Source organism: Elephas maximus, chromosome 1 (genome assembly GCF_024166365.1).
Source record: "Elephas maximus indicus isolate mEleMax1 chromosome 1, mEleMax1 primary haplotype, whole genome shotgun sequence".
Classification (NCBI taxonomy): Eukaryota; Metazoa; Chordata; class Mammalia; order Proboscidea; family Elephantidae; genus Elephas; species Elephas maximus.
In genome coordinates this window covers 30,101,807-30,123,080 of record NC_064819.1, presented here as the reverse complement: position 1 = coordinate 30,123,080, position 21,274 = coordinate 30,101,807, and the positions used below count along the sequence as shown (strand labels likewise).

Below are 21,274 nucleotides of genomic sequence, written 5' to 3'. Positions count from 1 at the left end.
ATACTTCTCCTCTGGAGGAATAGTAGCTAGTAATGACTAGCAGCTGCGGAGCACTTCCTGGGGCCAGGCACTGCTCCAGAGCTTTAGCCTCCCAGTAGCTCTGAAATAGATACCGTTGTTATCCCTGTTTTGCAGATAAGGAAACTGAAGGTTGGAGAGATTAAGTAAGTCATCCAAAGTCATACTGAGTAAGGGTTATTACCAGCAGTTAATGTTATTATTAAATGTTAGTAAGTAATTTAGGTAACTTGACTCCAAAATTTACGCTTTGCATGATCGGTGGTATCATGAAACTTAAAGCTAAGCTATGTATGTGATGCTGCCTTCAAGTCATGTTTTAAACAGTAAAGAAATGCAAAGTACATACTACATTGTTAAACTGTTGGTATGCATGAGCCTGATGCTTCACGTACACAGGACGGTCAGCTGGGAAGATACCACAAACCTGTGGTATTTGTTATGGCAGAGTGAACACCTGGCAATAATGGAAACACAGTTACTGTTATTTTCATTATGACAGTGTTGTGGAATGTATGCTGGTGTCCAACAAAAAATACTTCTTCTTTGACCAGGTCCTTGAATTCCTCTGTAGCCCTGATGATGACTCCCGACACTCTGAAAGACAGCAGGTATGAACGACTAGAACACTTTTTGCTAGAGAATGGGAAAGATGACAGAATAAGCCAGAGTGAACTCTTCTGCACTAGACAGAAGGGGGAATGGCTCATGCCAGATCCTGATGCTAAGCTCCAGATAGTGGCGACCAGAAAATAGAGGGACGGTTATCAGAGGTGTATATATATATATATATATATATATATATATATATAGGGAGCTTATATCAAACTAAATTCCTCAGCACACTGGAACCATCTCGCATGAGGAACAGTAGCAAAGAGAACACTTCATCCTTCTTCTTTATGTAGCAACAGTTAACCCTTACTGTACCCTGTTTTCTAACAGTGTCGTTAATCTGATAACCACCACTGTCTGCCGTGGCCCTGTACCAGAAATCCGTGAGATCCCTGGATATTGGGGCATTCAATTTTTGGGAGTCCCCTACCAGGGCTGAACATTTCTGGAGACCAGAACCCATCCGGCCCCCCACTGATGACTGTGGCTTTGAGAGCTGGGCTGAGTTTTTATGCTGATAGTGCACAGCTGGGAAGTGGAAGCTCAGCTAAAGAGCACAGTGACCCCTTTCTTTCCCCGCACAGCTGTGCCCCGGTGCCAGCTGCAGGCTTGGGAAAGAGCACCTGCTAAAAATTTGGTGATCTCTTTAAATTATATTGAATACAGATAGTAAAGTGGTCCCCTTATTTTGCCACTTACTTTGCCCTTATTGGCAGTAACATTGTCTCCTGGTACACGTGGCATTTCTATATCAAATGATAAGAGCTTTTTATATAAATAACTGACTTATGCAGGAATAAAACCCAAATCTAGATGTAAAGGTTAAACTTTGAAAAGTAGTCATAGTATGTTAATATAACACCTGCAGTCTCCTCCTGAGATGATCTGGTTTTTCCTTCTTATTTTAAAAATACAGGAAACTGATGAACTTGCTCAAGGTCATTGTCAAGACCAGAACCCAATTCCTTCCTTCTAATCCAGCACTCTCCCTTGTAGCATTTATTCTGTATCAGAATTTGTTTATGCCGTGTTTTTGAGTAATTTCCAGTGGTGTGCTGTTAAATGCTGAACAAGTGGCTTGCCAAGTGTAATTCCAGCATGAGTATTGGCTGATAGTTCCATTTGTGTAAACGAATAAGACAAAAGTGACACAATGGAGAGTTGTGTCAGAACTTCATTTATTCGTCAATGACGTGACTTCTTGGCTGAATCAGATAACAGTTTTGAAATCCTAGAAAAATATTTTCTCAGTTGTATTCTGTGCTCTTAACAGCATAACAACTACAGACTTGCACACTTGTATTCTGATGGCCTTATTAGCATTGTCTCCATCATGTTCTTAACCAGGGATTGGCCAACTTTTCTATAAAGGGCCAGATCGTAAATACTTCAGCCTTCATGGGCCACATGTAGTCTGTGTCACATACTCTTGTGTGTTTGACAGCCCTTTAAAAGTAAAACCATTCTCAGCTTATGGGCCTTATAAAATTAGGCCATGGCCCATAGTTTGCTGACGATCAACAAAACAATAAATCAAGCCCTAATTTATAGCATTTGCCAGTTTCCGTGGCCAATTTCAACGTACCAACATGAAATCACTGAACATGCAGCTGGGAAGAGTTGGGTAGTGACATGCCTTTATATAATGTTTTCACCACACAGATAGTGTAAATAACCTTAAGAGCATACGTAACAATACAGTGTAACAAAATAATCAGGAAGTGGTGAGCTTTGAATATCACTTACCTTTGTTTTTCATATAGTTTATTTAATAGTAAATTTATATAATTTGATTTTTAATCATGGCTGTGTTTAACCAACGGAAACCCTGGTGGCATAGTGGTCAAGTGCTACGGCTGCTAACCAAAGGGCTGGCAGTTCGAATCCGCCAGGCGCTCCTTGGACACTCTATGGGGCAGTTCTACTCTGTTCTATAGGGTCGCTATGAGTCGGAATCAACTCGACGGCGCTGAGTTTGGTTTTTGGTGGTTTGGCGTGTTTAACCACCAGAGTCTTGGTTTCCTGGTGCTCCTGTAACAGAAATACCGTGAGTAAGTGGCTTTAAAGAACAGAAATGTATTTTCTCACAATTCTGGAGGCTAGAAGCCCAAGTTCAGGGTGTCAACTCTAGGCAAAGTTCCTCCCTTGTCTCCTTCAGCTTCTGGCAGGCCTGGGCATTTCTTGGCATTCCTTGGCTTTTAGACAGATGGTCACATCGACTTTATAAGACATCCCTCAAAAGTGATTAGAGTTAGGACCCAACCTACTCCAGTGTGACCTCATTAACATAACAAAAGACAAACCCTATTTCTAAACAGGGTCACATTCACAGGTACAGGGGTTAGGCCTTCAGCTATCTTTTGGAAGGACACAACTCAATCCATGATGACCAGCTTGCCAAACTTCTGAAAATTTAACAATCATTTCTGGTGAGTTGGTAAGCCTGGCTCCAGCACCAGCATTTCTATTCCATCATTCAAATTGAAGCCTCCAGCAAATGTGATCCACTTTATGTTTTTTCTCTTAGCACATTGTAGTGCTCAAAGTGGATTATATTGGAGTTCTGAAACGTATAGTTTTGGTAGGTTTTATTTCTTTTCTGCCTTTTTTTATTTAACTTGAAAGTAAGCAGTTTACTGTGCTAGAAGAATGCTTGGTAAAATGGTTTCCTGGAGTTCTGAGAAGGGCCATGTCACTATGCAGCCTATGTTTCAGTACAGAAGAGAACTGTCTCACATTGCTCGAGGGACTGTTGAATTTTTTTGAGGTTTATTTTAAAATATTGATGAGTCCAGCTCAATATCTTAGTCACCCTTTTTATTCAGCTACTTAGAGTGGTAAAATTAATTATATGAGCCCCACTGTTTAATTAGAAAAATGAACATGTGAGCATGGATACTACCTGTGGACATCAGACTTTAAAGAGCTGTGAAACATAAAAATACCAGACAAAAACTCACTTCTTGAAAGGATGGATACAGGCATTTTTAGCTTAGCGGAGGGTCAGTTTGGTATTCTAATAGGGCTTTTTTTCTCTTTTTATTATTTTTACAATCCCCGTGTTATTCCTTCCATGTGTGAAAGACAGAAAACATTTATCTTTTTATAAGACTTACCTATAATAGGATCAACACTGTAATGCCAACCTAACCTCATGAAAACAAGCCCAACATCATCAAGTAAGAAGACACACACACACATAAAAAGTTACAGTCTACATGGGTGAATGGGTTCTTGAAGAGGTAGTAAGTGAAAATAAATTCCAACGTGTTTTCACTTATTTATTTTACATGTCCAGGTCCTCTTAGAACTGCTGCAGGCTGGAGGCATAGTACAGTTTGAAGAGAGTCGGCTCGTGCACATGGCAGAGAAAGCTGAGTTGTAAGTTGCTTTGAAGCCCTATGTAGTTTCCCATGACACTATTACATTTCTCTAACTTGAAACCCAGCATTATTAATGCATTGCTGCTTTTTCAATGTGAAGAGATTATGTGAATAAGAACAAAACCAAAGTGTGAAAGTTTTTGCCTTTCATTTGAAATCTAGAAATTAGTAAAATTTGTGGTAATTGACAGTGGATAAATTGGAAGTGTTTGTACACTTGTCTTAGTATGAGAGTGAAATCTTATGTTTTATTAATTTGTGTGGATATATATATTTATTATGTTTATTTAAAATATCCATGGTACTTTATAGATATTTGACAGGTATATATATATGTATATATATATATATATATATATATAAAAATATGCAGTTAATAGCAGATAAGATACAAGATGCTTATTCCACTGCTGTTTATCTAGTTCGTTGAATGTTGTTTTATTTGACATATTTAATTCTGAACAAAATCTCATCATACAAAATTTTTGCAAATCAGTAACGAATATCTAGTGTATTGGCTTATTTCTTCTGTAACGCAGCGTTGCTTTAACATTTCTTTTGCACCAAGCTTTGAAATTTCTTATAAACATGGTACTCAGCAGCATCTTAAACCTGTATTTAGAGAAATGGCAGATACATATCTCCCTTAGACACTGTGTCTTCACTTAACAGTAGAAATCATATCTACTATACTCATTTAATACTAACCTATATGCCTAAGAAAGCTTCTCAGAGCAATAAGCTAATAACCACCTGCCTGTCTGGTACAATGCAGTTTTTCCTTTTACATCCTAGCTACCAAATTTGTGAATTTATGTATGAACGCGAACACCGGTATGACAAAATTATTGATTGCTACTTACGTGACCCACTGAGAGAGGTGAGTTAAGAGGCTGATGTACCTTTTTTTCTTACTCAGTTTTTTTTTCTCCTTTACTGAGTAAAATAACTGGTCACTAGTTACAACCATTCAGTAGAAAGACTTGGACATGTTTTACTGATCCAAGGTTTTCTTCATTTATTTAACAGCTTTTTATTGCATGCCTGTTATGAGCCAAGTTTACATTGACAGTTAAAACAAATATAGTCCCTGCAGTCTTGGAATTTATAGTTTAGCAAGGGAGTCTGGCACTAAACAAACAAACAAAAACCCAAATATATAATTACAAATTGTGAAAAGTGCTAGGAAAAATAAAACAAGATGCAACTTTAGAGGATAATGGGAGAACTGACTTACGTAGACCACGCAGAGAAGTAATCTCGAGGAAGAGACGTATAAACTGAGTTTTGGAATTTGAGAAAAAGCCAGCGAAGCAAAGAGTGAAGGGAAAAGTGCTCCAGGATGAGGAACAGAAGATGCAAAGGCCTTGAGGTGGGAAAATTTTTGGCATGTTCAAGGAACTGAGTAGAGATCACATAGCTGAAGTGAAGATCGGTATAGGTGGAGCTAATAGACAAGGGCAAGAATGCTTTGACACGAAACTGGGAATGTGGACAGGAACCACCAAAGGCAAAAGTCTGATGTTCCTTCGTTAGGTTATTGGAGGTCAGTAATTGAGACTAAAATTAATTGGCACAGGTTTGTAACTTTTAAGAACGTACTCTTAAACTTTAAACAATTACTTTTTCTCTTTAATGTCTGTTATCCATCAGTTAACTACCTCCAAATGGTTTTCCATATCCAAATACTAGATGTTTATCAAGACTGGTACAGATAGTAGATCTTGACTAAATATTACATGAGTGAGTGAGTGAATAAATGATACTGTCTTGTGCTCTTCAGGAAGAAGTCTTTAATTACATTCACAATATCTTATCCCTCCCTGGACATACTGCAGAGGAGAAGCAGGCTGTATGGCAGAAAGCAATGGATCATATTGAGGTATGGATTCAACAAAAATTTCCAAACTTCCCCATTTGAATGGTGTCTTAGTTACCTAGTGCTGCTATAACAGATGTTATACAAGTAGATGCTTTAACAAAGTGAAGTTTATTCTCTCACAGCCTTGGAGGCTGGAAGTCCAAGTGCAGGGTGCCAGCTCCAGGGGAAGGTTTTCTCTCTCTGTCAGCTCTGGGGAAAGGTCCTTGTCATAAATTTTCCCCTGGCCTAGGAGCTTCTCAGCACAGGGACCCTGGGTCCAAAGGACACGCTGTTCTCTTGGCTTTTGTTTCTTGGTAGTATGAGGTCCTCCTGTCTCTCTGCTCGATCTTCTCTTTTATATCTCAAAAGAGATTGGCTTAAGACACAACCTAATCTTGTAGACTGAGTCCTGCCTCATTAACATAACTATCTAATTTTGCCTCATTAACATCATAGAGGTAGGATTTACAACACTGTAGGAAAATCACATCAGGTGACACAATGGTGGACAGTCACACAATACTGGGAATCATGGCCTAGCCAAGTTGATGCACATTTTGGGGGGACCCAGCTCAATCCACAACAAGTGTTTATATCCCAGATTAACTTTATGCCAACAAAGCAGTGGCAGGTATCATATTATTAAATTGGTTTACTTAAAGATTATTAAAAAAAATGAGAAAACCCATTGCCATTGAGTCAATTCCAACTCACAGAGACCCTATAGAACAGGGTAGAACTGCCCCCTTGGGTTTCCAAGGAGTGTCTGGTAGATTTGAACTGCCGACCTTTTGGTTAGCAGCTGTAGCACTTAACTACTACGCCACCAGGGTTTCCTAAGGATTATAGTCATTTTCATATAATTGACTGCATCCCATATTCACATTCATAAAGCCTGTGTCAGATACAGTTTATTATATTACAACTTCTGAAAATAGCCCATGTTCATTCAGCTAGTAACAGACTGTAATATTAGTGGGTTTTTACAAAGTTCTTAGCAGGATTCTGACAGTACTTCTGGTCTTTTTCCCCAATAGGTGATGGGAGTCCTTCCGTCCAGTCACCCAGTGAAATTGTAGAAAGATTCCCGCAATGAGTTGTTCTCTCTGTTTTTCCTTCCCTTGTATGACAGGGTAATCGCTCTGCTCTCCCTCTGTCAGCTGCTTCACTGATTTTGTTTATGCATGCTGTTTTCCAAGAGTTCAAGAGGTCACTTCACTGTTGGAACAAAAAGCTGTTTTAAAAAAACGTGTGTAGGTGGCTGACTGACAAGACTAATACATGTGTGACCAGCATGTGATCGGACTGAGTTCTGAAAGAGGCCCAAAAATCCCCTCCTTAGTTTGCTTACCTTGGGTGCGTAATGTACCATTTACCTCAGAAACCGACAGAGCTAGTGGTTTTCTTGAAATCTGTTCAGTTTTATGGGTCCATGCTTATTGACAAAAAGTAGTAAGGAAAGAAGCCAGGTTGGGAAATAACCTTTGTGTCTACAGAGTTTGTTTTGTTCCTCGTGTGGCAAGGATCAAGTGGAGGGACAGCTTTTGGTGGTGGGTTTAGCACTGTAGTGACTTCCGTGATTCCATACCGTGTTTTAAATTTTCTTGTACCTGTGAAAAATGATACGAAAGGACGAGCTCTGAAACGTTGAGAAAGCATTGCATGTTACTTAAACACTTTGTTGTTCTAGTTGCTGAAGGTTGTAAAGTGTAGAAGGATCAGATCTGTGAACAGCCACTTAAGTGAAACATCTGGTGTGAAAGGTGTTACAGTCAGTCATTGGAAGTGTGGTCTGAAGTACTTTCCACACTTTCATCTGTGGGATTGAGAACATGGTGTGATTTAATGCTATCATATTCCTGCTAACAGCAAGATGAATATCTATTGGTGAAAGAGCCTAGTAGGACCTTCTCCTATTTTGAGTTTTACCTTTTTTTTTGTCCTTTAATCATTTTGTGTTCTTCCTTTCATCGTCCTGTTTAAGTCTCCGTAGTTACGTTCTGGCTCATTCTTCTTTTCACTTCATCTGCGTTATGCACTGGTCCGCACACATGGACTCCAGACATCCAGAAATGAAAGCTCTGTCTCTCTGCATAATGTGAAATGTGATGAGTTAATCAATGAGCAGACAAAGGACTCAGCAGAAAACTCAGGCCAGAGAAGCAAGAAGTATTTTTGCTGCACAACAGTTATTTCTGCTGAATATTTCTTCCCAATCTGCACATTGACCCTTTTAATATCTCTGAAGGCCACTATGACAAGTATATAGACTTTACAATGAAGGACTACTGTGTCGTCAGTAATGTAAATGAAATCAAGATTAAATGCCTAGGGAGAAAAGTCATCACAGTGTATCTTAAGTCTGCTGCTTACTTTTCTATTTGAATGTCTTTTGAACTTACTGATTTGTGTGAGTTCTTTATATATCATGGATGTTAGCCTTTTTTTCAGTGATGTGTGTTGTGACTATTTTCTCCTACTCCGTGGCTTTTGCTTTTAATCCTTTTATGGTTCTTTTAAAGAAAAGTTTTGTTTTTTTCCCCCAAAGTAGTCAAAATGATCAATTTTTCCCCACATACCTGAGGAGATATCCTAATATGTTATCATCTAAAACGTTTCTTGTTTTGTTTTCATCTTTAGATCTTAGGTCCACCTGAGCCATTTTGTGTATGGTGTGAGTCCAATTAATTTTTTTTTTAAATAAATGGATTCTAAATCATACTGTTGTTGTTGTTAGGTGCCATCGAGTTGGTTCCGACTCAAAGCGACCCTATGCACAACAGAATGAAACACTGCCTGGTCCTGAGCCGTCCTTACAATCGTTGTTATGCTTGAGCTCATTGTTGCAGCCACTGTGTCAATCCACCTCGTTGAGGGTCTTCCTCTTTTCTGCTCACCCTGTCCTCTGCCAAGCATGATGCCCTTCTCCAGGGACTCATCCCTTCTGACAACATGTCCAAAGTATGTAAGGTGCAGTCTCGCCATCCTTGCTTCTAAGGAGCATTCTGATTGTACTTCTAAGACAGATTTGTTCGTTCTTTTGGCCGTCCGTAGCATATTCAATATTCTTCACCAATACCACAATTCAAAGCCATCATTTCTTCTTCGGTCTTCCTTATTCTTTGTCCAGCTTTCACATGCATATGATGCGATTGAAAATACCATGGCTTGGGTCAGGTGCACCTTAGTCTTCAAGGTGACATATTTGCTCTTCAACACTTTAAAGAAGTCCTTTCCAGCAGATTTACCCAATGCAATGCATCTTTTGATTTCTTGACTTCTGCTTCCATGGCTGTTGACTGTGGATCCAAGCAAAATGAAATCCTTGACAACTTCAATCTTTTCTCCATTTATCATGATGTTGTTCATTGGTCCAGTTGTGAGGATTTTTGTTTTCTTTATGCTGAGGTGCAATCCATACCGAAGTCTGTGGTCTTTGATCTTCATTAGAAAGTGCTTCAAGTCCTCTTCACTTTCAGCAAGCAAGGTTGTGTCATCTGCATAACAGGTTGTTAATGAGTCTTCCTCCAACCCTGATGCCCCATTCTTCTTCATATAGTCCAGCTTCTCGGATTATTTCCTCAGCATACAGATTGAATAGGTATGGCGAAAGAATACAACCCTGGTGCACACCTTTCCTGACTTTAAACCAATCGGTATCCCCTTGTTTTGTCTAAACAACTGCCTCTTGATCTATGTAAAGGTTCCTCATGAGCACAATTAAGTGTTCTGGAATTCCCATTCTTCGCAATGTAATCCATAGTTTGTTATGATCCACACAGTTGAATGCCTTTGCATAGTCAATAAAACACAGGTAAACATCCTTCTGGTATCTCTGCTTTCAACCAGGATCCATTGGACATCAGCAATGATATCCCTGGTTCCACGTCCTCTTCTGAAACTGGCCTGAATTTCTAGCAGTTCCCTGTCGATATACTGCTGCAGCCGTTTTTGAATGATCTTCAGCAAAATTTTGCTTGCATGTGATATTAATGATATTGTTCTATAATTTCCACATTCGATTGGATCACCTTTCTTGGGAATAGGCGTAAATATGGATCTCTTCCAGTCAGTTGGCCAGGAAGCTGTCTTCCATATTTCTTGGCATAGGAGAGTGAGCACCTCCAGCACTGCATCTGTTTGTTGAAACATCTCAATCGATATTCCATCAGTTCCTGGAGCCTTGTTTTTCGCCAATGCCTTCAGAGCAGCTTGGACTTCTTCCTTCAGTACCATCGGTTCCTGATCATATGCCACCTCTTGAAATGGTCGAATATCGACTAGTTCTTTTTGGTGTAATGTCTCTGAGTATTTCTTCCATCTTCTTTTGACGCTTCCTGCGTTGTTTAATATTTTCCCCATGGAACCCCTCACTATTGCAACTCGAGGCTTGAATTTTTTCTTCAGTTCTGTGAGCTTGAGAAACGCTGAGCATGTTCTTCCCTTTTGGTTTTCCATCTGCAGCTCTTTGCACGTGTCATTATAATACCTTACTTTGTCTTCTTGAGAGGCCCTTTGAAATCTTCTGTTCAGTTCTTCTACTTCATCAATTCTTCCTTTTGCTTTAGCTGCCCAACGTTTGAGAGCAAGTTTCGGAGTCTCCTCTGACATCCATCTTGGTCTTTTATACTAGAAACAGTTATTTTAAAAGGTTGCCTTTCCCCATTGCTCAATAATGGTACCATTGTTACATGTATATCAAGTGTCTGTAGGCTTGGTCTATTTTTTGGGCCCTCTTATTTGTCTGTCTCTGTATCAATACCGCAGTTTTATGTATTGCAGCTTTATAAGAAGCCTTGGTATCTTTAAGAGGGTCTTGTCTTTTCTTGACTTTTTGTACTTCCAAATGCATTTTAAAATTAACTTGTCAAGTTCCACCAAAATTTTTTTAAAAATCCTATGACTCGGATGGGTAGTGTATTGAATCTCCCAGTCATTTTGAAAATATTTGACATCTTTACAATATTGAGTCTTCCAGTCTGTGACTACATAGTCTAACCCTTTATTCAGTATCTGTGTGTAAAGTTTTATAATTTTCTCTGTAGAAGTTCTCAATCCTTTGTGAGGTTTACTGTCACAACTTCATACTTTTTGGTGCTCTTATTAATGGTTATTTTTAAAATGTCATTTCCAACATAAGTATAATGTTTGCTGGAAGAATTTTTATGGACATTCCCTTCTATTTTAGTTTGCTAAAGGTTTTCTCATGAGTGGATTTTGAATTTTCTACTTTTTCTCCCTTATTCTCTTTTTGTGATAAATTTTATTGATTGAATCTCTTGTTGAATTCTGCAGATATATCCAACTTGATCCTGACATGTTATCCTTTTTATGTATTGTTGGGTTTTGTTTACTAATATTTTATTTAGGATGTTTACATCAATGTTCATGGTCAAATAATGGATCTATAATTTTCATGGATCTGTAATTCCCCTTTCTTTTATGCTCCTTTTGGGTTTTATAGCAAAATTTTGCTTTCCTCAGAAAATGGAACATTCCCTTTTTCTGTCCTTTGGGAGAGACTGTTTAATTTTGGAATTATTTATTTCTTAGATGGTTACTAGAACTTTCTGGTGAAGCTGTTTGGGGCTGGAGTTCTGTGGGAAGATTTTTTATGACTCATTCAATTTCTTTAATGGTTAAAAATCAATTCAGGTTTTCTGTTTTTTCTTGAGCCAATTGATTAAATTACATCTTTCCAGGAATTTACCAATTTGTCTAAGTTTCAAAAATTTTGGCTTAAATTCATTCTAGCTTCTTTTATATCGTTATAGAGAAGATGTGTAGCAACAGCCCTTTTTTCACTTGTGATACCGTTAGTTGTGCCTTCTCTTTTGTGATATATTGAATAAAAGTAGTACAAGATACAGTAATTTGTGTCATTTCATTACTATCAATCTACAAATACCATCTAACACAACAGTTGTTAGAGATGTAATGCATATTGCAGTCACAGTAACTTGTCTGAGTTTTGTTTGATAATATGCCATGTCAATTATATATTTGGTCTTTGCATTTTAGCCATGTAGCATGGTTGTGTTTGCTCACAGGGTTCCCACAGAGAAGGTGCAGTTGGAAGACTAGAATAGTAGGTCCTAGAAACTAGGCGAAAAGAGAGTTCCAAGCAGAAAAGGGTAGTCAGTAGTGTCAAGAAATGTCAAAGGAGAGGGCAGAATGGAAGTCTTAGATTTGACAGAAATGGGTCTTAAATGCTGATCACAGTGGTCCACATTTTAGTTTCACTTAAGACAAGTGACCTTAAGTTACTTTCTTAAGACATTTCCAGTTTCTAAATCCACCAGGCACTAGAAGTAAAGTTTTAGGATTCTTAGCCAGAGAAATTACCATTATATACTCTTGTTTTCATTTCTTGAAGTTATTACTCTAAGCTCAAGGGTGAAATTCACTGACAGGGAATTTGGGGAGCTTTCGCTTCTTCCGCTCATCCTGTAGAGATGATGGCCTACGTCCAGAGCTTTAGTACTTTCATTTCCTAAGAATTCTGAATTACCTTTTTTTTTTCAATCAAAATCTGGCTTATTATATGGCACATTTCCAGCTTTGCTTAGGTGCAGCCTGTCCTTGAAATTGCAGCCCTATGTGCTGGTCTCCTGATGTGCAGTGTAGAAGCCTGTGGCAGCACTGAGGCTGGTGGCTGTACCTCACGTCTGTGGGTGTTCCATCTAACTGTAACATTGAGGATGATCTTGTCTTTTTCTTTCACCCTAGGAACTTGTGTCCCTGAAACCCTGTAAAGCTGCAGAGCTGGTTGCTACCCACTTTGCTGAACAGATTGGAACAGTCATTAAAAAAATTCAGGTAAACGTTACAAAAACATATTAGGAAAAAACGTCTAGCAGAGAGACAATTACTGACTAAGAACTTTTGATCATAGCAGTTTCTTCAGCTCATAGTTGCTATTTTAATAACAATTTCCACACTGTGTGTGTGTGTGTGTGTGTGTAGGAATTTGGTACCGGTTGCTCTGCATCCAGAAATGAGGGAGTTCATCTTTGTGCATAACAATTGCTAACATCTGTGAAACGTTTTTGGAAATATAATCTGTACTTCTAGAAATCATAGTCCACAGAAGATCACTATCTTCTCTGCTCTAGGAACTACAGCCATGTTCTTTTTGAGGTTCATGTTATTTATTCAGACCTTTGTTATCCTCAGGTTGGGTTAATGCAGACTATTTAGAATTTTTCCTGGAAAATCTGAAGTTGGACTTAGCTATTTTGGATCCCTGGTGGCATAGTGGTTAAGAGCTTGGCTGCTAACCAAAAGGTCAGCAGTTCAAATCAATCAGCTGCTCCTTGGAAACGCTTTAGGTCAATTCTGCTCTGTCCTGTGGGGTCACTATGAGTCAGAATCAACCTGACCGCAGCATGTTTGGTTTTTTTCGTTTGGTTTAGCTATATTGAACTGACTCGATGGCAGTGGGTTTTTTGTTTTTGTTTTTTTTTTTAAAGTTAGCTATATTAATACTGAATATGGAAAAGTTCAGTTCAAAATATTATTTAGTGGCCCCAGTGTTTCACTTACCACTACCGTGGCAGTACTTGTGGTGAGTTTTGCCCACTGCTGTTTGTTATGGCCACAAGTGATGGTGGCAGGCATAGTGACAGGAAGTGCTGCACCGTTCTCAGGAGGCAGTAAGACAGGTAGGGAATAGGTGTGCAAGATGGAAACCAGAGCCATGAGTTGGAGGCAGCTGGCATAAGCAAGAGACAAAGATATAGGACTCATTCGTTTAAATACTTATTGTGGCTCCGCTGCATGCCATGGTGCGCTAGACCCTGGGGGGGCAAAGAAGAACACAACTCCTCATTTACTTTTCCCTGTGGAGCAGAGAAGCACTTGTCTAACTGCAGTCCAGTGTTATAAGAGCTGGATGAGAGATGTGTGAAAATGCTGCAGGAACGAGAGACGAGAATCACAGACTGTATAAGGAAGTTGCCGAGAATTCCCAGAGACACCTGAGCTGGGTCCTGAACGATTGGTATGAGCTTTCTGGACAGGGCGTGGGGGAAGGGCTTTCCAGAGAAAGGTCCTGGCTATGGGATGCCTTGAAGGCATGAAGTAGCGCGTGTGTGCATGCGTGCGTGTGTAATTAGAGAGTGGTCAGGAATGTGGGAAGCGTTCTGTGGCGGGTGATGGTGAAAGCGGCATTAGAGTAAGCTGTCAAAGGTTTGTGGCAAAACCCAAACCAAATCCATTGCCATGAAGTTGATTTTGACTCATAGCAACCCTATAGGATACAGTAGAACTGCCCCATAGAGTTTCTAAGGAGTGTCTGGGGGATTTGAACTGCCGACCTTTTGGATAGCAGCTGTAGCTCTTAACCACTGCACCACCAGGGTTTCCAAGGTACATAAAGGAGGAGTTAAAAGCATGGAGGCTGGAAAATATAGGTTGGAACCTGGTACTGAAGGACCATATGTATGGTGCTGAGACACTTCTACAGTCTCTTCTGTGTCCTGGAGAATTACTAGGGTTTGTTTAAGCAGAGAGGTGACATCATTAGTGTCATTTTATAGAAAACTAACTCTGGATAGCAATGTGGAGAATGGATCGGTAAGGAGAACAAACGAGGAGCCATGCCAGTTAGAAGGCAAGAGATGTAGAGGAACGATGGTGAGCACCAGGGCTAAGTGGGCAGCAGCGGAGTGGACAGGTTCAAGGTGTATTTGTACAGTAAAATGCATGGGGCTTGATGTTGAATGTGATGGGAGTTGTTAAAAATGGCTCCCAGATTTCATCTCACTCCAACAAGGCTGGCATTAATCCAAAAAACACAAAAGAATAAATGTTGGAGAGGCTGTGGAGAAATTGGAACACTTCTATACTGCTGGTGGGAATGTCAAATGGTACAACCACTTTGGAAATCAATTTGGTGCTTCCTTAAAAAGCTAGAAATAGAACTACCATACAATCCAGCAATCCAACTCCTTGGAATATATCCTAGAGAAATAAGAGCCTTTACACAAACAGATATATGCACACCCATGTTTATTGCAGTACTGTTTACAATAGCAAAAAGATGGAAGCAACCAAGGTGCCCATCAACGGATGAATGGATAAATAAACTATGGCATATTCACACAGTGGAATACTACGCATCGATAAAGAACAGTGAGGAATCTGTGAAACATTTCATAACATGGAAGACGCTGGAAGGCATCATGCTGAGTGAAATTAGTTGCAAAAGGACAAATATTGTATAAAACCACTATTATAAGAACTTGAGAAATAGTTTAAACTGAGAAGAAAACATTCTTTTGTGGTTATGGAGGGGAGGGAGGGATGGAGGGTGGGAGAGGGACATTCACTAATTAGATAGTAGATAAGAACTACTTTAGGTGAAGGGAAAGACAGCACACAATACAGGGGAGGTCAGCACAAACGGACTAAACCAAAAGCAAGGAAGTTTCCTGAATAAACTGACTGCTTTGAAGGCCAGCGTAGCAGGGGCAGGGGTCTAGGGGCCATGGTTTCAGGGGACATCTAAGTCAATTGGCATAATAAAATCTATTAAGAAAACATTCTACATCCCACTTTGAAGAGTGGCATCTGGGATCTGAAATGCTAGCAAGCAGCCATCTAAGATGCATCAATTGTTCTCAACCCACCTGGATCAAAGGAGAATGAAGAACACCAAGGACACAAGGTGATTACGAGCCCAAGAGGCAGAAAGAGCCACATGAACCAGAGACTACATCAGCCTGAGACCAGAAGAACTAGATGGTGCCCCACTGTAACCGATGACTGCCCTGACAGGGAACACAACAGAGAACCCCTGAGGGAGCAGGAGAGCAGTGGGATGCAGACCCCAAATTCTCTTAAGACCAGACTTAATGGTCTGACAGAGACTGGAAGGACCCCGGTGGTCATGGCCCCCAGACCTTCTGTTGCCCCAGGACAGGAACCATTCCCGAAGCCAACTCTTCAGACATAGATTGGACTGGACAATGGGTTGGAGAGGGATGCTGGTAAGGAGTGAGCTTCTTGGATCAGGTGGACACTTGAGACTATGTTAGCACCTCCTGCCTGGAGGGGAGATGAGAGGGTGGAGGGGGTTAGAAGCTGGTGCAATGGACATGAAAAGAGAGAGTAGAGGGAGAGAGTGGGCTGTCTCATTAGGGGGAGAGTAATTGGGAGTGTGTAGCAAAGTGTATATGGGTTTTTGTGTGAGAGACTGACTTGATTTGTAAACTTTCATTTAAAGCACAATAAAAATTGTTTAAAGAAAAAATGGCTCCCAGATACCAGGCTTGGTTGTCCAGTCTGGAGAGGTCCATTAGCTCAAGAGGACTCAGGCATTAATTCAATAAATATTTATGTACCTGCTATGGGCCAAATTCATTGTGAAGTGCTGAGGGTACAAAACTCTAAAATGTGATCCCTGCTCTCAAGGAAGAAGGCAGATAAGCCAAAAGGCAATTACAGAGTAGTTTGAGTTGACTGATGGTAGGGCACTGCCCAGGGTGCAGTGGGAGCGAATGGGAGGCTCCATCCATCGTGTTGAAGGGTTAGCCAGGCATTTCCTGCTTAAACTGCTCTCAGCTCACAGAGCTTCTTCTCTCCCCTTCAGAGTCAGCAATTTTGGTGAATCTTCTTGTCTGTGTGGTTGTTGTTAGAAACGTAAGATTATCAATTGAAAAATTTTCTTTTTCATGTAGTCTGTAAAGATACTAAAAGGCCTAGAGGCCCAGTAAATGAATATAATACCATTCATCAGATAAACATATAAAAGCTGAAGTGTAATGCTTAAGAAAAAGGGGATTATCTGTGGGCTGTTTGTGGTGTCTTAGGTGTTTGTTTTAAGAAATTAAGTATTTATCTTATTGCACCATTTTATTGACTGTGTACCCTTACTTTTGAGACCAGAAACGTGCTTCTGACCAATCACTTTCAGAATCCTTGAAGTGGAAAATAAGCTAAAATATTCAATCACCACCAGAAGGAAGATCATCTAAAATAAAGCAATCTTATAAGGCCAGGGGAAAGACAGAAAATCAAAGACAGGCAAATATAAATATATTTTTAAAATCACATTCCAAAAGCCATTAATCCTTTTCAGCTTTGAGAGCCCCCCTGCTTTTTACAGGTAAAATTTGAATATGTCACACATACAAAATAAATAAAAGGCCCACATAATAGAAAAACACTAACCAATAATAGTTTTTGCTTAGCTGTATGAGAACTTAGAAAACATTTATACTTATGTGGTATTCTAAGGTTTATTTCATTTAATCCTTATTTGCATCCTATTCAGCAACGCTATTATTGCCCTGTTTTTTCACATAAGGAAACTGAATTGCTAAGAGGGTCAGCGAATTACACAAAGTCACAGGGCTAATGAGTCAGAGACAGAACCCATGTTTTATGGCCTGTTTTTATTGCTAGCATGTTGCAGTTCTGTGGCCATCTCTTCTGTAGTTGATTACATTGTGGAGTGAATGAGCATTTTTCTGTAAATTTGGGCCTCAAACTCCCACGCTCCTTAGATTAATGATCACACAGTAGGCTCTTTTCACAAGGAGGAGCCGGTGAGGCAGTGTGATGCCCTTGATGCAGCCAGAGTTCACTGTCAGAAGGCCGGCTCTAAGCGCCTGCCTTTTGAAGGTCCTTGTGCCGGAAGGCTCAGGATTTACTGCAGTAGAGTGCTTCTTGGTGGTCACAGGTGTTTTGTTTCTTCTACAGTCAAGGTTGAATGTATGACGGTGACTAGAGCTAGTGAGAGGAAATGAAAGGACCTCCACATGAGTCTTGAGAGTTTCTCACATCTGCACGGGGCTTACTGGATAAAGTCATGTATGTGGGCATTTTAAAGGGATAGTCTAGTTCTTTACCACGGCATAGTTTGAAGAACTTGTTTTAATATTTGTCTTTTTTTTTTTTTCTTTATTGTTTTTCTATTCAGAACCAGATTTTGCTTTTCAAATTTTTGAGGCGCCTTCTCGACCCACGGTATGTTAATAAACTTTAGTTTTTCGTAATAATACACAGATGAGAAATCAAATGAAATAAATTCAGGTTGAGAAACTGACCCATGGTACCCAAACAGTACATTCAGCTCTTTATTTATTTTTGATAGTCTTGGGAGTAACAGTTATATAGATTATCCGAAAATATGTGATCTGAAAATATATTATATTTAGAGGGAATACTTTTCTTTTCACTTGAACGTGAGCATGCATGATAAGTTCTCATTGGTGTCAATAAAGTTAGGAAACTGTGCCCCCAAGGAGGCGTTCCAGGAAGAATTTGGTGACCAGCCAGCTTTCTCCTTCTACCCAGCTTCCCGTCTACTTGTGTTTATTCCATGCTGTGGATTGATAGCTTCACTCTTCAAAGTAAACACCTAGTTCCCAGCCTTCTTCTAAATGTATTACTTTTTTAACTCTCAGTTGAAGTATTTGATTTTAAATCTTTTCCTGGCAGTGTGGGTAAAAAAAAAAAGTGTAGGTAGGAAAGTTTAAATGTTTTTTTTTGTAACTGCTACCGTGGCATTTACCAAATAAAATGAACCCAGGTTGATGATGGAATCAGCAGTGTATCTGTAAGTGAAGCAAGTGCACATGACAGCGTGTGAGATCTGAAGGTTCTGCTGCAACTGAGCATAGAGGAGCCTTGGTGGCATAGTGGTTAAGAGCTCGGCTGCAAACCAAAAAGGTCAGCAGTTCGAATCCACCAGCCGCTCCTTGGAGATGGTATGAGGCAACTCTGCTCTGTCCTGTGGGGTTGCTATGAGGCAGAATCAACTGGAGAGCTACGGGTTTTGGAAGTAGAGTATATTAGAAGTGGAGTGTAATAATATTTAACATCCTCTGAGACAGTTGCTCTTAACCAGAAGTATGTACCACAACTACCTGTGAAGCTGTTGAAAGTACAGATGCCAGGGCCCAACCCCGGGAAACTTTGGGGGCGGAGATATTTCTGATCTACACCTAGAGCTGAGCATCACTGGTTAACAGTACTGTTCCAGAGTGGCGTAGCTTTCACGTCAGACGTTGGTTAACAGTACTGTTCCAGAGTGGCGTAGCTTTCACGTCAGACGTTGGTTAACAGTACTGTTCCAGAGTGACGTAGCTTTCACGTCAGACGTTGGTTAACAGTACTGTTCCAGAGTGGCGTAGCTTTCACGTCAGACGTTGGTTAACAGTACTGTTCCAGAGTGGCGTAGCTTTCACGTCAGACATGACATACAAGCCTCGAGTTTCATTACAATACACACAGGCCAATGAAAAGAGTCATTCACTCACTGCAGTGATTGTAATGTCAGTTTTGGTTATTGCAGTATTCTATGCTATTTTTAAATACTACTAATTTTGGCGATTATATCTTTCCTTGAAATTGCAATCATTTAAACCTTGAACAAGCTATTCTGCATTTAGATTTAGAATCAAATAAGCAGATACTTAGAAAACTGTCTGACCACATATCCCCCTTACACCCCAGTTTCGGACCTTTTCGAAGTATCTATGTTTTAATTCTCTGTTCTCAGATTATTACTGAGATTGGACATCTTTTTAAAATTTTAATCACTCATTTCTATTTCCCTCAGAGCCAGTTTGGGCCCCTGTCTACTTCTAGAATCACCCAACGGAACCATCTTAGAATTGGAACTGGGGAGTAGGAGGGAAGGAAGAGCTGGGGGAAGGATGGGGGGAAGTGGAAGAGATGACGTGAGAGACCTGGAATGACCCCGCTTCTGCCAACAGCCGAATCTCCAGCTTTACTTTTGCCTCTTTTTAAAAAAGCGACTTTTTCTTTTTGAAACTTAAGAGCTTTGTGTTAACTAGACCGATACCTTAGCTCCACCTTTAAAAAGATCTCACTTTACTGTTGATCCACCTCCACGATGATGTCAAAGACCAAGCGTCCTGCTTTGAGTATCCCACGTATTGCATCCTTTTGCATTATGCCTTAGATAGGAGGCAGGCGTCAGTTCAGACGGTGCTTTAAATTTGTTTGTAAATTTGATGCTTGGTATTCAGTGCAAAATTTTTTATAAAAAGAGTATTTTACATGATAATATTTCAGGCTAAGCCATAAAAGCCTGTTTAACCCACACTGTAAATATATAATACCAGTAATACTAGAAGTGAGGATGGCAAGACTTTGTCTAATGTACTTTGGACATGTTATCAGGAGGAACCAGTCCATGGAGAAGGACATCATGCTTGGTAAAGTAGAGTGTCAGCGAAAAAGAGGAAGACCCTCAATGAGGTGGATTGATACAGTGGCTGCAGCACAGGGCTCAGGCATAACAATGATTGTGAGGATGGGATAGGAACGGGCAGTGTTTTGTTCTATTGTACATAGGGTCGCTATGGCTCAGAACTGACTCAGCGGCACCTAACAATAGCAGTAATACATTGAATTCTGGATTGAGGAGAGGGAGGAGGTTAAGAAAGTGGGGCACACAGAGAGTGGGGAAAGAAGAGGAAGTCCTTTCTTTCTTGCTTTCAAAGTCGACCTTAGACAAAGTTTTGAATTACAGGAAGTTTGTCTGTGGTGCCCCTCTCTGCCCCTTCCTTCCAGGGGCACAGGATCCTCACATTTCTGCAGGCTCTCCACTCCATAAGCACACCCAGATATATGCTCAGAGATACTACAGACTTTAAAAGTCCAAAATCACCTCCCTCTGTACCCCAGTCAAAACTCCCCCTAATCATTTTGTTGCCCTCTGCATGATGTGGCACTTTTACGGTGTGTCTTAGTCATCTAGTGCTGCTATAACAGAAATACCACAAGTGGATGGCTTCAACGAACAGAAGTTTATTCTTTCATAGTCTAGTAGGCTCGAAGTCCAAATTCCGGGCATTGCTCCAGGGGAAGGTTTTCTCTCTCTAAAGACTCTGGAGGAAGGTCCTTGTCATCAATCTTCCCAGGGCTAGGAGCTTCTTAGCTCACAGGAACCTCAGGTCCAAGGGTCATACTCTGCTCCTGCTGTTGCTTTCTTGGTGGTACGAGGTCGAGGACTCGCTGCTCCCTTCCCCTTTCCTTTTACATCTTGTAAGATAAAAGGTGATGCAGGCCACACCCCAGGGAAACTCCCTTTACTTTGGATCAGGGCTGTGACCTGAGCATAATGTGACCTCTGTAACATAATCTAATCTTGCCTTATTAACCACAGGCAGAGATTAAGATTTACAACACATAGGAAAATTACATCAACCACAAAATGGAGGACAACCACACAATACTGGGAATCATGGCCTAACCAAGTTGACACATATTTTCAGGGGACACAGTTCAGTCCGTGAGACAGTAAAAATATACAAGCACCACATGAATATGATGAAACATGCCCACAGAGAGAACAAAACCCAGCTCTCCCTAATACCAATTGGTCTCAAGGGTGTGGAGAAAGCAGGCGATGTGTACT

At 40.2% G+C, this 21,274-nt stretch overlaps 1 protein-coding gene across 16 annotated transcripts in view; it reads left to right on the top strand.

Annotated features, from left to right (window-relative positions):
- The window catches only part of VPS8 (VPS8 subunit of CORVET complex), a 275,359-nt gene that overhangs the window by 163,172 nt on the left and 90,913 nt on the right, over positions 1-21,274 (top strand). For all 16 annotated transcript variants that reach the window (XM_049881052.1, XM_049881032.1, XM_049881060.1 and 13 more), the window contains 6 exons: positions 573-629; positions 3,932-4,014; positions 4,812-4,896; positions 5,800-5,898; positions 12,607-12,696; positions 17,804-17,850. In XM_049881052.1, the coding sequence (XP_049737009.1) occupies positions 573-629; positions 3,932-4,014; positions 4,812-4,896; positions 5,800-5,898; positions 12,607-12,696; positions 17,804-17,850 (461 nt within the window). The remainder of the gene's footprint in view (positions 1-572; positions 630-3,931; positions 4,015-4,811; positions 4,897-5,799; positions 5,899-12,606; positions 12,697-17,803; positions 17,851-21,274) is intronic.